The sequence below is a fragment of the Zootermopsis nevadensis genome, unplaced genomic scaffold (assembly GCF_977971745.1).
Source record: "Zootermopsis nevadensis isolate Lab colony 2312 unplaced genomic scaffold, Znev_1.0 Znev_ptg000006l, whole genome shotgun sequence".
In the NCBI taxonomy this organism is placed as follows: Eukaryota; Metazoa; Arthropoda; class Insecta; order Blattodea; family Termopsidae; genus Zootermopsis; species Zootermopsis nevadensis.
In genome coordinates this window covers 672,511-690,661 of record NW_028259138.1, presented here as the reverse complement: position 1 = coordinate 690,661, position 18,151 = coordinate 672,511, and the positions used below count along the sequence as shown (strand labels likewise).

At 38.1% G+C, this 18,151-nt stretch overlaps 1 protein-coding gene across 4 annotated transcripts in view; it reads right to left on the bottom strand.

The window, feature by feature from the left end:
- The window catches only part of LOC110828142 (uncharacterized), a 266,276-nt gene that overhangs the window by 150,144 nt on the left and 97,981 nt on the right, over positions 1 to 18,151 (bottom strand). For all 4 annotated transcript variants that reach the window (XM_087343445.1, XM_087343444.1, XM_087343442.1 and 1 more), the window contains exon 2: positions 1,584 to 1,738. In XM_087343445.1, coding sequence (XP_087199571.1) covers positions 1,584 to 1,738 — 155 coding nt within the window. The remainder of the gene's footprint in view (positions 1 to 1,583; positions 1,739 to 18,151) is intronic.

Below are 18,151 nucleotides of genomic sequence, written 5' to 3'. Positions count from 1 at the left end.
ACTGAGTGGTAAATATAGTTACCACCGGGTTTTAAATGGCAAACCGGTGGCACTAAACCGGTTATTAACCGTTAATATCACAATTTAACATGTAAATTTCAGCTACAGTCGCTAGTATGATTATTTTGCTAGCATAAGTTTAAGCCCATTGGTTTAAAATATATTAAGGTAGGCTGATATATACAGACACATAGACATGTTGATACGATAATTTATGAGTTTATTTTTTTTATTAAAATATACAACAGGATAAAAACGTCCGTTATGTTGATGAGACATTTAATGAAAAAAAGAAATTCTATGACACTCGTAGAATTTAAGCTGACGTCAGGATTTTAGTTTGATATTACAATATTTTATTAATATTTCAAAGCCAAGGCATACCAGTCAAAAAATACATTAATATCTAAGCATCTGTTAATGCCATTTTTGCAGAACTGCAATACATTCTTCTTTTACTGAGAAGTTACAATTTACGAAATGAATAATGGATTTGGTTCTACCACCATTTCTCAACCCTTTCCCAGCGTATTCATGAGGAACTTACAATATTTTCCGTAACGCTTTATATAAAACAGATGAGCATCATTGTAGAGAAATTAAATATGAGAAAGAGTAAAAAAACGTTCTCCTGTCACAGTGGATCAGCGCGTCTCTGCCTTCTTTTGTTTGTGTGCACATGTCGGCCCAACGAAGTGGAAACAACTTTAAACAAAATCAGAAAGACTGTATGGATGGGAGCGGGGATGAAGTGGCTGATAGATGAAAAGATATGCAGAATAGGGGTGTCATATGTGTACTCTTATATAAAATACATTTTTCGAATAACCAATGATAAAAACCATAACATCATAGCTTCTGTTTTAAAAATTGTATTTATGGTTATCACTTTCATAATTAATATTCTTTCACCGTTATGGCCTCTTTTGTAATTTGTAACATTCTACATCACATTTTAAGAAAGTTCTTTTATGTAAAAAGCTATCCATTAAAATGAATTATAAATACTTGAAAGACTTAAAACAATGAACATGTATAATACAGAAGTTTTCAGTTTGAGGGCAGACAATTTAACTATAATAATTATTAGAGATTGTCAACTCATTCAACAAATCAATACGTACATTTACCGAAACACCTGAAAGGGTTAGTGAAATTTTCTGGTAATGGTCAAGACAGTTTACAACATTGCACCTTTATCAGACCTCGTTTCAAATAAAGCTGCAGGCGTATGAAGGTGCCTTGTATCGGTGACATATTCTATTATTTATGAACCTCCCCGTCATGTGAAGTAGGCGTGGGAGAGATGACAAATGTGCACAAATTTTGATTGGTAAATCTGAAAGGAAGAGCCCAACTAGTAAAGCCCCAATACCTAGTGCATCTCTTTAATGTTGACAATTAATCGGGATTTAAGTTAGTCCCAAACATGACCTCATATTCTAAGTATGTCCTGCTATGGACCTATTCATTCTGTTGCAATTTATTTAATTTGTAATGAAGAACTAACAATCTGCGTTATAGACACAGTTATATTAACGTACCATCCTGTTGCTTCAGGCCTAAAATCACTTCTTACGTACCTTTGGGTGATCCCGGACTGGTACAATAACTCTGACAGTCACTTTGATTGGCTTGTCTCTCGTTATGTCCACCATGCGGCGTTGCTCTCCTCCTTCAACGCCTCTCCGCGCGGATGACGCTCCGTTCAAATTCTTCTCACTGCTACTGCTGCCATCTGTGCAACGAAAATAACATTTTAATATAAGACATTTTAATGAAAATACTCTGGTATTCTGACAAGCATACACGTCATTGTTAAAAAACAAATGATATTGTGTCATTCGAATTGTACTAATGGGAACAGTCCCTGTGAATAATCTTTGGTGTTGATATAGACGGCGTTTGTGCCACGTTTCGGTTAGTGTGACTCCGCCCACATATGAAAGAGAAGTGTGTGTGTGTGTGTGTATGTGTGTTAGCACTTATCACGGGGGGGGGGGGGTTACAGCTCAGTCAGCAACTGGATGACGGAGAGTCACTTCCAGTCACAAACATTGATTTTTTCTCATCTTGGAAAGCCAAAGATAAGATGACCTGATTTCGGAACATGTAGGTAGAATTAATGGACGAATTGATGAATTTAATGCCTATGCTACTCATTAAAATAATCTAAAGAATGTGAAGTGTCAAGTTAACGCGGAGTTAAAATTCATTTAGGAAAGGATTTGTTGGCCCTGCAGGATAAAATTATTTCTGAAATACTGAGATTAAAAAAAAGGCTTTATTAGAATCTCACAAAGAACGGATTACCAGATTTACGTATAATTAGCAGTGTTGCAGCCACGTTGAATTAGATTTAGGCCTATACAGATAGACCATACACTACATTGTCTAGCCGATTGTGTTAAAATTCAGTCGTTAATAACGTTTTACAAACACATACGACATTATCAAATTTCGTTAATTCTGCATTAGCAAGGCTATCAGTCATATACCGTATTAAGTATAAAACAGTATTACACGGCAGTAAATGAACGTTATAGCAGGATAAATAAAATAGATTTTTGTGGCATTAAAGAGAGATGAAGCTCTCTGAATGGGATTGTTCTATCATACTTGATATTCAATTATTCCTGAATCAATAACTGTTATGCCACCGCTGACTGACTAATCAGGGTGTACGGACACATGCTCCTGCAACTGAGAATTTACAGTTTTGCTGCAAGGCCATTTTAAATGGGATTTTATAACAAATAACCACATTAAAGTAATAAGAGTTATGACGCGTAATGGAGTACAGATATTTTCCTAACGAGATCTTGCCGATGTAAATATCATGTTTTCATGAATATGCAGATTCATCTTTACACAAACAGAGAATATCAATTGTAGTTGGACTGTAGGCCTTTCTCAGTCTGTTCCATGTGTTTATTTCTATTTTATTAAGTAATCGTAATATTAAAAAAATGTTAAGAATTGAACGTGAAGTTTTTAACCATACTTATGTTCGTTTTTTTTTAAATATGCAACATGCATGTACTTGGTTGACATAACTAGGCTCTGTATAGCTAATATGCATTAGATAAACACGTAATAGCATTGACTACGTAAGGAGCTTGGATTGTTAATAACGGTCGAAGGGAGAACGTTTAGATTTAACAGGTGAAGACGGGGGTTCGAAGATGGCGTAGAATTACATGGAGGTACTTGGCAGCGAAATCATAGCAGTTAGGTACAGTTTTAGGGCATTTCCGATCATTTAAACATCTCATTTTACAAAATTAAAGGCTAATGACATGTTTGCCTTCGAGTTTTGGTAAAACCACGAGAGGCTGTGTATTTAGCTGCGTCAGTTTTACCCGATTTCACCTCATCTCCTTGCACACTTTAAGACAACATCAGCTATAGTCAGGAAACACTAGCAATTACATTGCAGTATTGATTACTGGATTTAATTAGAGACATGAGTGGTATGGACTATCCGTAATTATAGACATGAATATTCAATGCCATTGGGGATAAATATAGACAGTATTTTGTTGAGATAATGCAGTTGATTAATAAAATATTTTTAAAAGAATATGACAAGGAAGAACAGCCTTTAGTCATCCTCAAGTCTTAGTACTAACAAACTGTGTGCAATACGAATTATTGAAGATTTCTGTCTTCTGGGTTGTTGCGCCTTATAGTCTGGTAGAAGTTTACTGACGACTGTCCTGATGATGGAGGCAGTAAGGACCCCTGATACGTCGGTAAACTCCTACCAAACCACACGGCACAACAATCCAGAAGACAGAAATCTTCAAACTCACCGCCGTTAAAACCTCAAATCCTACAGCTCAAATTATTATTAACTATTCTGTCCCATTATCTCTAGTCTAGTAGCAGACATTACTAGTGTTTTCTTGTTTTAACGATTTTCCACAAGCAACATAAAGTAACGTTTAAAATGATAAAAGCTCGTAGAGCATGTTTGAATGCTCACCACACACAGGAAGACCGTTTTTTCAAGACTCGTGACCGCGTTCATGTGTGTTCCTGGACCTGTCTTCCAGTCCCGGCCAGAGTTTAGTTGTGACTTAATCCTGTTCTTTTTTACAAGAGGAAGGCTACTTTCTGTACCCCAGTAGAACCGCCAGGTTAGTTCATGGGTCGCTTCCACCAACCGATTCAAATTTTACCGTCCTGGAATACCCAGATCTCCAGCCGAAACAGTGCACCAAACTGAACATGAACCACTTCACTCAGACATTCGAACCGTATAAATTATCACAGCACCATATTTATTATAGGCTGTACCACGCATAGAAGAATGAGAGATTGCTGTCTTTATTGTTGCGAAGGGTGAAGAACGGGGGGGTGGGGGGGGGGGGAGTGTTGTGTAAATAGTGTTAGCCGCGCTAACAAGGTTAACATGAAAGCTTCACCCCTAGGTCAGACTATTTTTATATAAAACTACGACCACGAACGGGCCTCTTGTCTAGCCCCCAGATAATACATGAGTAAATATGGAGAGGCGGTGGAATGGTATTGACAGGAGAAAATCGAAGACTCGGAGAAAATCCTGTCAGAATGCCGCTTTGTGTGAACCACGAATCTCGCATAGACTACCCTGGGAGCGAACACAGGTCTCTGACGCTAAAGAATTTTGATTGCCGGAACCCCAAGAAAAGAGCCCACTTCAGAATCCAGGCGTAAATCGCATGATGAAATTTAAACAGACTGTTAGAGAAATGAGATATAAAGTTGTAGACTAAATTAAAGTTAGTCAGAACTGGGCACATTGGTGGAATTTTGTAAGCATGTTGACGAATCTTCAGTTTCCATAAAAGCATGGAATTTATTGTACGGCTGGAGAAGCCTCTCTACAACGTATAAAAGATACTGATCCTCCTTAATCTAAAGCGACTGTACTAATATCTTCACTTTCAATGTGATATAATTTTGTGCAACAATTATATGGCTTTATCTCGTGCCTGTGATTGTAATCTGCTCTTAATTGATCAAGGATCGCTCCCTTACGGAGTTACTAGCAAAGTTTAACAAAAGGACCAACACGCCCTTAACGTGGCGTGATTAATAATGAAGTGAGATTTCAATCAGCTTTGTCGCTTGTGTTGTCAGAAATCTTCTTCAGATGAGATTCTTATTAAATTTCATTTTAAAATTAAAGGCAAAGTTTGTACTTTGGGATCTTGGAGTTTAATAATGTACATCAGTGCTTGAAAGGAATTGCAAAATGTTTCCCGTTACACGTTTCGGCACATATTGTAGAAAGAGTCACAGCACGCGTCTATCAAGACGTTAAAACCGTTCTCCTATATTCCTTCCGTGACTATTTCCGTATCATGGTGAGATTTCAGGTTCCCACGGCGACGAGTATGAAGATTACTGTCTTCTTAAATGTTGCGCTGTGTCGTCTGGCTCATATTACGTCCTCATCGCCCTGATGACGAAGCCAGTAATCAATCTCCTCTGAAACGTCGGTCAGTATCTACCAGACTGCACGGCGCAATAACTTGGAAGTCAGCCCCATCTTTGCTTGCACACAATGTTTGTAGCTATGGACCATATCAGGAGACCATATTTGCCCTCCTTGACTGGAAGAAGCACCTTGCCGTGGTAACAAAGTTTCATTCTAGCATTAAAATATTACGGAGATCAAGTCATTGGGCGGTATAATTAGCACGGATGGAGGAAGTAGGTTTGGCCGGCATTTCACTGTGCAGACTCAGCCTTCGATAAAGTATAAAGGTAAAACGGGTTGTAGAGAAGTAGACTGCGATAGAAAATTGGAAGAGCCAAGTTAAACTACGACCTCGATGTCATAGGATCGATTCCAGGTGTAGACACGAGATTTCCTCGCTGCTACGACATACGGGCCAACCACCAGGCCCATCCTAACTACATCTAGCAGCAAGGAATGTGTGGAACTTTCCTTATTTGCAGAAAAACCTCTTAGGGTTGAACTGTATTGAAATATTAGGATCAGAAATTTTCACGGCGATGAGTACGATGGTGGCCGTCTTTTGGGTTGTGCCTCCGTGCAGTCTGTTAGAAGTAAACCAACATTGCAGAGGCTGATCACTTATCGCCCTGATGATTTAGGCAGCAAGGACCTCTGAAACGTTGGCAAACTTCTACAAGACTATAAGGCGCAACAACCCAGAAGACAGAAATCTTCAATAATTCGTATTGCACACAGTTTGTTAGTACTAAGACTTGAGGATGACTAATGGCTGTTCTTCCTTGTCATATTCTTTTAAATATATTTTATTAATCAACTGCATTATCTCAACAAAATACTGTCTATATTTATTGCATAGAAATATTGCAAAGGAGGGTCTGATTGGGATCTTGTGTGACAGCAGTGATGAAGTATTGTGTTCCGCAACTGCAAGGAATCTTTTCATTAGTCTATAAATAATCTCAGTATTTGTTTATTAGGTGGAAAAGGTCAAAAACAGACTATTCGTTTGTGAGGGGATGGCCATTAAATGGTGGACAGAAGTTTCAGATTTCTCCGAGGAAAATAATATCAAGAGGTTTTCTGTGGAGTTTATCAGGACTTCCTAGACTTTGTTAGTAAGTGGAAATAATCTTGCTCTGTCTAATGCATTATCACTTTTTTTTAAAAAAACAAGTTTTTGCGGAATATGGAGTTGTTTTGTTAGTGCCCTAATATATTCTGCACTGAGAGCAAATAAACAAAACATCTTTGCTTTCACAAACAAGAAGTTGTAAAATAAATAATTACACGACTTAATGATTCGCTTCTACGCATAGCGTCCTGTACTAAATTAGCTATTGACAGAAAATCTGACGAACATAAACTAAAAATTTATCTACATATGCATAAATTCTATCGCGAAGTGATGTGGATATGTTCATTATTCAAATATCTAACTATGTGATACAGAATCGCACATTAGTAGCTGGCAGTTGTTTAGTTTGTCAAGATATTCCCTTTCTTTTATGGAAGTCGGGAGGTTATTAACGCGTTAACAAAAGCCCACTTGATTTCCTTAAAATAGGTTTTAATATCATCTTCCCATCTACGCCGAGGTCTTCTATGTACTTACGAAATTTTCATTTGAACAAGTTTGAAAAATTTTAATTATGGATTCTGTTATTTTTGCTGTTCTTTAAAATTAAATTAGATGAGATAGTCAGGTCATATAACACGCAAAGGTACGTAAAGGTTGGGCACAAAATTTTAATACAAAATCGCTATGTTACGAGAATACCTGAGAGATCTAAGTTTAGGTGTGAAGATTAAAACTAATCTTAAGGAAGGGCGGGGATTGAATTAATCTGGCTCAGGAGATCCCTTTCAGATTTCTTGTACACGACTGTAATTTATGTCTGTCAACTGCCTTTGGTAGAGTCTAATGGTGGTTTCTTGTGAATATGTTAATGTACGTTTGGATTCCATAAGAAGGGAAAATGTATTCTTGGCCAGATAAACGATGAATATCTTCTTAAAACAATTTCTGCTCCACGGAGTTAGTTTTAATGACTCTTTAGTTATTAACATTAGTCTGAAGGTTCTATTCTAAACGACCTGTACAAAAGTTACAGCTCTTTTCACAGATATTTGAAAAACAACACACCACGTGATGTCATTGGTTCAGCTTCAGTTATTTTAACCTCTGCACTGGATGAAGTATGTGGTCAGCCCATCTCAGACTCCGGAATGTGTTTAATTGATAGAAATGACATAGATTTACCGAGACTGGTGGTAAGAGAAGCACAAAGAGGGACATTCACGATGTCGCTTTTGTGTTTAGGGCGTCAACGTATGATGTGAATGCATGGTTGTACCTCATTTATCCAAAACAGAAATGGAATTTCCAGCGCCATTAAAGTGGTACAATGTCACTTTAATGGGGTGACATTTGCTCTATATTTGTACAATAGGATCTCATTAGCTCGGAGTTAACTCTTGCCTCACTATTAATGTTTGAGGCAGTTGATTAATTCAAATTTCGGGATATTGCCTTCAGAATACAGTGACGGCTTGTCCTACCGCAGCTGTTTGATTGAGATCCGTTCGCGTTCTGCCAGTCTGAATACACTAACAGTGTGCGGGACAAATGCACAAATTCGAAAAATGTTCTTTGTTTTTTCTGTCCGTCAATGGTCTAGAGGTTTTTTGGAGATGCTGACATAGTTAATCTTCAATAGGAATACCAACCATCACAGAGTTGTACGTTTCATTGCTAATATAATAAAGCGATAGAAAATCTATGGTTGAATAAAATTATGTAGAACTATTATTTTGTATTTCGTTCAATATATATACATATATATTATGTCAAAGGTTACGTGATATCAACTAATGTTTAAAATAAAATTAATATATATCAATTCAATATAAAAATTATGTACCAATTTCTGACGAATTCTGTTAATTACAATTTAGTTTCATAAATAGTTGTGATGTTGGACAAATAACGATTTGAAAATAACTTCGTCCTCCAGTTCTTATTACACGTCCTATACCGTAGTTAGTTGAATATATTCAGCGCATTGTGTAATAAAACATGCGGACGGGTTCACGCGGCTTCTCAATATGTGTTCACTTTAATCATTGATTTAAAAGAACGAAGATGATTAACTACATTAAATATGCAACATCGATATTACAACTGTTTCAAGGTATCAGCTATGCTACGAAACAAATATTATAGGAAAAAGTTGGAGCTTTTTGATTAATTCACGTATTCCTCAGGATTTACCCAGAGCTATAGGAGTTCCGTGCTTCAGGATGATTACGGGTCATGACTAACTTCAGAAGCATCTTCATCGAATTGGAATGAAGGAGTCGTCCACTTGTCCACTATGTGGACTTTCGGATGTGATTGGAACCCACCTCACTATGCGCCCAGGTCTTAGTGACGTCGTAGACATTAATACTGCAGAAAATTTGACTGGTTTTATCGACGATTCAAATCTGTATTGGGCTGCAAGAAATAGACTACTGCCTCAGAGGCTTAAGTCTGGCGTAGGTTAAAAAAAGGTGTCAACCTGTACCTACATAACTTCTTGTTCTCTGAAACGACAAAACTTACGTTAAACAGAGCACTGTTACAAAACTGAAGGTTTGTTTTGCCTGAAGATGGCCCAGTATTTGCAAATTCGGTATGAAATTTGAAGTGTTATCACTTACAGATGGTGTCACTACGGCAGAAAGCTCCTTTGTTATTGAGTTATATGCCTCTCAGTGGATAAGGCCCGTTGAAATTCTACGGCGATGTTTTATTTTGTATCTTAATTCCTTGCACCCTTTCTGTCTTTCTTGTATTTCTTTTAAAAGCAGCCACATTGTCAACATTGTTTATCACAAAAGCGCAGATATCAATGTTGGACTTCCGGGTTGTTACGCCGTTCAGCCTACAGCCCTGAGGAAGGATACAGACGTTTCTCCGAAACTCCGAAATCTTCATCGCCGTGAGAACCTCAAATCTCACACATTACTGCAGGTTCATCGGCGACGTCTATTTCACTACCGCTGTTCTTCAGTGACTGATAAATACTCAATACAGTGATCTAACTGCAGTCTTACTTTAGTAACATCCCACCAGTCGCCTCTGACACAAGACTGTGAACACGAATTATCGGCGAACTGAATACACATCAATTCCATTACTATCACTTGACCAAAGGCGTTGATAATTCCCCTAAATAACGCATCACTGTTGGTGCTGTTTTCAACTAATTATTTCAGTTCCACTCCTAATTCAGCAATTACGCCAGACACTTAAACACCTCATCATACATGCAGCTGTTAATCTATACAGCACTACTCACACCACGCGTTAGATTACACGTCAGTTAACTAACCCAACGAAACTAATTCCTTGAGAAGCTGATAGTTGTTCGCCTCAAAGTTACCAGCTTGTCGTATCGAACCGTGTTCACTGTAGCCTGCCATCACAATCTAGAACTAGCCAGACGAATCAAATCCACACCCCCTCACTGTATTTAAGTTATATATTTTTTAACCTCTCATCTGCGACTAGGTCTCTCAAGCTGTCTCTTCCCTTTAGGATTTCCAACTAAAATCATGTAGGCCTATGTATTTCTCACCGTTCCCACTTGTATTTTTTAATAAAAATATTTGTTAAAGAGTACAAATTATTACTTTCTGCTTTCACCATCCTGCTTTTACTTATTTTGAGGTCGAATATTCTCCTCGGCAATTTATTCTCGAGTGCCTGAAAAATACGTCCTTGAAGATTTCTGTCTTCTGGGTTGTTGCGCTGTGTAGTCTGGTCGATGTTTACTAACGTTCCGGAGGCAGTATGACCTCAGAAACGTTGGTAAACATCGACCAGACTACACGGCGCAACAACTCAGAAGACAGAAATCTTCATCGCCCTGATGACGGAGGCAGTATGACCCCTGAAACGTTGGTTAACATCTACCAGACTACACAGCACAACAACCCAGAAGACAGAAATCTTCATCGCCCTGATGACAGAAGCAGTATGACCCCTGAAACGTTGGTTAACATCTACCAGACTACACAGCACAACAACCCAGAAGACAGAAATCTTCATCGCCCTGATGACGGAGGCAGTATGACCTCTGAAACGTTGGTAAACATCGACCAGACTACACAGCGCAACAACCCAGAAGACAGAAATCTTCATACTCATCGCCCTGATGATGGTGGCTGTATGACCTCTGAAACGTTGGTTAACATCGACCAGACTACACGGCGCAGCAACCCAGAAGACAGAAATCTTCATACTCATCGCCCTGATGACGGTGGCAGTATGACCTCTGAAACGTTGGTTAACATCGACAAGACTACACAGCGCAACAACCCAGAAGACAGAAATCTTCATACTCACCGCTGTGAAAACCTCGTCGCCCTGATGACGGAGGCAGTATGACCTCCGAAACGTTGGTAAACATCTACCATACTACACAGCGCAACAACCCAGAAGACAGAAATCTTCATACTCACCGCTGTGAAAACCTCGTCGCCCTGATGACGGAGGCAGTATGACCTCCGAAACGTTGGTAAACATCTACCATACTACACAGCGCAACAACCCAGAAGTCAGAAATCTTCATACTCACCGCTGTGAAAACCTCAAGTCTTACATAAATACGTCCTTCTCTTAGATTGAAACAACGAGCTTTACGCCCTATCAGAACAACAGTAATTGATAGTTTCTTACTTTTTTAACTGCAATGTTTTGATGCAAGAAAGGAAGACGTACGATTCTGAATTCAACTAAAGAAAGCATTCCCTGTGTAACTGAATGAGTTTCTGGAAAAAGAGGATGTTACTTTTCGGGGTGAAAACATTCATGAACACACAATTGGCCTGTCATAGTACAGTGCGTGTGTTCATTACAGAGGCCGCAGAAAGAAGTGGAATGGGCGGTGAGGGGTGAGGATGACAGCGTTCGAGACACCCCCTCTACCCCGCAACCCCTCATCGTGCTGTTGTATTCATTGCAGGCTCCCACCGGCCTGCGTCAGACAGCCGAAGCCTCGTCCCTTAGCGACGGTCCTCACTACGTTCGTGTGAGCAGAATGGTGGAATAAAGCAGAGTACTACAAGAAAATGGTGTTGGGGGGAAGGGGGTAATCGATCAGTGAGACGTCTTTCCGTGGCCTTCGTTAGTGGGTCTACTGCTTTCGGCAGAAAAAACCCAACTAACATAATATTAGTCATGAGTAATAGATTTGCAGCTCCTATAAATTAACACCAATAGCAATGATGTATGAAAAATAGCTCATAACACATTTGTTAGAAATGTATACTTCATCGTGATTGGCGTGACAGGTTTCGTCGGCTTCTTTTCGTTTCCCGTACCAAAAGTATTATTAACGTTAGTCTCATATTCTCATTGTAAATTAATAATGATACAGCTCAGTTAAATTATCAACGAATCCGTCACACTCTGGTTATTTTTAAATTTGAAAATTTTATTGTGATTTATATCCAGCAATTTGAATAAGACTTTATTGACACTCGGAAATAAAGAACAGAAGTCATCCCATGGAAATTAGTTTCAAACAAAAACAATTTATCGCACATTCAATTATTTTTCGAAAAAATTCGTAACAAGTTTTTTTATATATAATTCGTATTCGATAAAAGCGCTCGTAACTAATGAATCGAAAATTAAATCTCTCATTGTTAGCAGAGGACAGATAGTGTGTGATTAAAGTATTCACTCCATGTGCTTGCTGCCTGCAAACTTTTATCGTCGCATTAAATTTGACGTCTGATTCCACGCGCCATAATATAATCTAACTGTGGTGTCATTAAGCTTTCATTCATATAATTTAAGCCGTCTTGAAAGCATGTCAGTGAAAACGTCTCCGCGAAATAACCACTACACTTTCAAGTCAATTACCGATACAAGAACTTGCATAACTTCATAGCATCTGTAAGAAGTTTTATGAAACGAAGCTCTGTGAAGTCTTGGTTTCTATATAATTGACTCATTAGTTTAAAGCATACATTCGTAAAATACACACAAAATTAAAACTCGATTCCTTAAAGCATATTAAATATTTATTTATGTGAAAAACAAATTGTGTTCTTCTCTTCATGATTCTTAATTAAAGTTACTTAATTTTGTGTTTAGATTTTTGAGAAAGTTACGAAGACAAATAACAGTGAAATTTTTTCACGTAAAAATCTATAAGTAACTGCGAAAACAAAAAATTTTTTTTTGACAAAATGTGAAGAGTACGCCTAATTTTTAGTCTACTTCGTGTTATGCGGCGTGGTTGGTGTATTGACAGGCCTGAGGTAGTGCGTTAGATAAGCGCTCTGCACGCTCCGAACTGCGTTGAAATTTATGTTGAAGACGGTTACGCTGTACGCATTTACAAACGTATATATCATCATTTACATATCTGTTTTTGACACCCACGGAATTCGAATATTGATGACTCGACTAAATTTTGCGTCGATCTTAATCCTACGATGTAATTCCGTTGACTCATAGGTTTAAAACGGTCAATCAGGTAACGAATTTTAATCCTGTTTTACGTTATGATGTCCTGTGATGAAACTGAAAAAAATATCTTTCGATGGACCGATCTTTCATTAAGTAATTTCTACTCATCATACGAAATATTTCCTGTCTAAAAATTAATTTTCAGGTGGATGATATCAGTGTTAATAGCACGTGCAGGAAGATGAAGAAAATATAAATAATAAAAAACATTAATACTGTAATATGTAGGAGGGCGAACTGAAATATCCGGATAATCATTTAGGTTAAGACAATTATTTAGTAGTGTCACGACAGAATTATCTCTAAATATGGCCGACTGTCGACACTCACGCCACTAAGAATCTGTCCCTGTGTTGAAACAAAAGAAAACGACAGTAAAATGTCCTTTGTCATCACGTAACGGAACCATCACCTTCTACCCTTATAGCCGGAGTCAGTCTCCGAAACGTCGTACAGCTCTGTGATGTAAAAGTCGACAAAGGACATTCTGTGCTAGCACTCGAGGTGTCGGTTGACATCCACAAATCAATTCGATGTATTGACGAAATATTCCGATGTGGATGTAAATTTAACGTATCGACATAGTCTACCTCGTAATTTATTGATAGAATAAATAGCTTCTGTTTATTATAAGGTAATGAAGAATCGAACCAATTTTGATATAGAGCATCTGGGGAAATATTTATATTAGTAATTACTAAGAACAAAATATACGATTAACCTTAATATTACATATTGAAAGTAAAAGTTAACACAGTATACTCGATTGAAATATGAGTATTATTTGGATTGTTAATGTTTAAAGCTAGAATGTTCTTAATTTTAAAATTTACAGGCCTCATCAACAGTTTTAAAATTATCAGCAATGCAAAGAACACACCGCAGTAGAAATTTATAATACTGCAGCTGTACTGATCGATGTACGTGGAGGAAAAATACTGGACGACTTCAGTAACGAATGAAAATTACAACCGCTGAAATAAATTAATGAAAGGAATTGCAAAATATATCTGGATTGGTTAAAAAAGAGACGAAGTAGTATAATAAACAACATATATATTGGTGAAAAATGTTAAAATGTAGAAATAATTGAATTCAACATGTTTGCATAATACAGAGACTGATTTCCCAAACTACTAAACATCATAAACTACAAGGATTACGAAACCGAAAATTTGAAAACAGTTAACCCGATAAAATAATTTTGTATCAATATTAACGTCCCGACATCGATACTGATTTCCACACCATGCCCCAATTTAATTTATCTGATGGAGCAGAGCCACAATCCTATTTTAGATCGGTCATTGAATTGAACACTTAACCTAAACACGGCGTAATTAAAACAGATAAATATGAAGAGAGCGTACAGCTCTGCATCTGATGATGTAACAGAAGGGAGATGGTGCTGTACGCTATCAAACGCACCAGAATGGACAAGATTCTGCATGTCGTGATCCACTTACACCTTGTTAACCTCGCCCCATTAATTAGTGGGTCCGACAGAGCTCTTACGTCACCATGGTTACTCCATTCCCCAGAGGCATTCCAGGTCAAATGTACTTACAAAATGCCTTCCGACTTCATCTTCAGTTAGTTATCAAACAAGCTACTGCACAGATGGCGCGTCTGGCTTGAATCCAGAAGGTTCCCCGATTGAGGAAATGACTCGTCTTCCTGGCTGCCTCTGGTATAACAAATTTCATGGAGCGAAGTTCTTCTTTAGAAGCTCAGGTAGTCAAGAAAACCCCGTTCGTATGGAACTGGATTATTCCATCACCAGAAAATTTATTGATGATCAACAATTTTAGTACTAAGATGATGTCGTCTCGGTTGTAACAATGTGTAGTCTGCTACACGTTTACCGACGTTACAGAGGTTCCTTGCTGCCTCCATCATCAGGGAGATCGCCCTGATGATGGAGACAGCAAGAACCTTTGAAATATCCTCGTATTTATCGCCGTGAGAACCTCAAATCATACTTAATTTAAATACTGTGCTCCAAATGGTCTTTTCTTATTCCGTCTTCCGACTAAGTTGTATAAAATTAAGAAGAGTCTTATTATGACCAGCGTACCAGGTATATTCAGGCATTGTATGCTTTTTCACAGCTTTCCCAAATGCTAACTAGACAGTGTCTGCCAAATTCTTATCTAACCCCTGCACACATCTCATGATAATCTTTCCATTTCATTCAACGCTCTACAACACAGACACAGCACCAGCGTCGTTAAATAACTCAATAAAAATTATCCCTTAGAGTCACTACAAAACTAAACTAACTGATCTGTAGAAATTACAAAGTTTCGTATTTCAAATTATCTGCGTACTTCACTCATTTTGTGGCCAAATTTGTCATTCGTCTTTTGTTTGCAAACAATTTACGTTGTTCCACGAAAGAAAGATGTTATATCACCCTAAAAAGACAACACATAAATTAATTACTTACAGATATTAAGCTTGATGGCTTAGAATATACAATCACATATTGGCCAGAAACTGAAACACTGGTGGTCAATCAATTATTTGTTCAGTAGGGAGGGTAAAGTGTTAAATTGGACAAAGGCATGCACGATTTTAGAAAATGTTCCAGTCTGTTAACATGTAATACGAAGTCGTTGCTCGGGGCTCTGAATCCGATATTGATAATCTCAAAATATAAGCACACCATACCACACGTGCGAGTGAGTATGTGAGTCATACGTCCATTGGCACGTAATGTACAGCACAGTGACCAGCGGAGTGTACAGTCATTAAATTAATACTGGACTTAAAGAAACTAATTACTACCGTCTGCTTTGGAGCTGGAAATAGAACAGAAACTCAGTTCACTGTTAACACAGTAATATTCCTTCTTCAGGAAAGCACTTTATTTGCACAAAAAAAAATGATCCGACTTCCGGTGTGGAAGCAGCTGTAGTTAAGGACCAGCGTCTAACGTATAATTATATTCTGTAATCCACAAATAGTGTTCAACCAAAATACCACAAATCATATTATTTATTTCAAGCTATTAGCTGCCTTGAATAAAAAAAACTTTTTTCAATCACAAAAGTTTAAGATTACTGCTTCGGGGTGGGCCTTTTTCAATTGGTCCATTTTATTTCCTTATTTATTTACCCTTGATGTGGATAAGACCTGGTCTCTGTGCTGTTTAGACTTCCAAGCTGAAGCCGCCCCAACAGACGTTTTACGTTCAGCCCCTTTGGGATGCAAACTGGGGGGCGAGGGGTTGTTGAACACGCTCAGGGAGAGAAAAATGTTTGTAGAAAGGAATGCTCCAAAATTCCTACACGACAAGGGACCAAGGGATAGAATTATTTCAAAAAATTGTTTTCGTTCCTTGTTTCATCTGCTCAAAGTTAGAAGAACTCTCACCAGCCAGTTCAACCCCTTGTGTATTTACGTTAATACAATTCGATGGTCAAAGGAAGTTTTGGCAAAAGAGAGGAAGAGAGGGAGCTTCTGTTGTCTCCTTCCGGCAACAAACAGTGCCAAAGGGTCCTTACAAGCAAGAAGGGCATAAACATACTTTCTGCTTGAACGCTGACACTGTGTTTGAGTTTCCGAAGTCGAGAACAACTAGGAAATGGGTGTGAAATATAACACGAAAGAGAAGGTTCTCTTGTGCTTAAGAACTGCCCCAGGAATGTGAAATATAAGCTTATGGATCTTGATACTAGATGGAAGTAGTTGGTCAGATTCACAGCCAGAAAGAAGTACCACACTGATTATGAACTAGAAAAGTGGCAGTGTACCAACACAGTAGAAATTTGTTTGAAATAAAGATGTCTGTTTTCTGGGCTATTGGAATGTGTGGTTTGATAGGTTACCAACTTTTCAGAGGTTCTTGCTGACTCCATAATCAGGGAAATTATCAACAGGTATAGCCTTCTTTTAATGATAATTTAAAATTTGCTTTATTAACAATATTACCTCTCTCCCCAAGCGCCTACATGGCGTATAGTGGGACAGATTTACTTTTTGAAAATATATGTAAATTGGTTATTTGTGCACTGCTGTTTTATATGATAATTAAATAAATTGTAAATGTGTTTTATTGACATTCTCATTCGTGGGTGTTCTGTTGGGAAAACAGAGGAGCGAAAAACACGTCTTTAGATTAAGCTTTTAATTAGTAAAAGTAAGCAGTTATGATTCTCCCCAACCATGTGATGGACCCCGGAACAGTCGACTCCTTTTAAAGCGGCCAATAGACTCAGTTCGACTATTCTGCCGTAGGCGAACAAAGACAGATACACGTTATGAATCTAAGTGACCATCACATCACTCCGTTAAGTATATTATTTTATTTCATTCGGAGTGCAGGACTGCTAGAACGCTGATACAAGGAATGGGAAGCACATCAGATCGAAAAATGTCTACGCGAGGTTTCAGGATCTCACAGCGGCGAAAATGCAGATGGTTGTCGTCTGGGTTGTTGCGGCGTGTATAGTCTGGTAGATGTTTACCGAGTTTCATAAATACCTGTTGGCGCTGTCATCAGGGCGACTCGCCCTTATGTGGTGTTGTCGTATGTAGGTACAGGTCTTAGGACGAACTGATCACTCATCCAAGGATTCCTATCAAATGCACAACAGCTTAAGAAATATCTCATATGTAAAGCTTCCAAGATCCTTCAAGGACTGCGGAGCCGGCGAGTAAGTCCTGAGTCTCTACTGGTAATCGGCTGTTCATACGATTAGGTTTAGCCGCAAGGAAGATTGTTATGTTTATACGGTGACTCAGAACTTCCCATAAAAAGAATACTAAAAAGTACGATCTATTTATTTATGTCTGAGGTTGAATCTTCTGTGCGAAGAAAGAACTGAGTTGGCATTATTTTCAATTGTGGCGTCAAAGAAACCTTTGATCTAACATAAATTGTTACAACTGTACAAAAAATGTAGGCCTGTTATATGTTACATTGGCACAGCTGGCAAATTAACCTTTTGAACATGACTCAAAAATGAATCCATATTCAAAAGAGCAATTTGGTCGTGATTTTTACAACTTTATATTCGTCACAGAGTTTATGCAGTGTAGAATGTTATGTAACGTGAATGCCAATAACATAAACGAATTGGTGGATTGGTTAATGGACTTAAAGTGGAACTAACTGCAGTGGGTACACGCGACTCTTACGATGT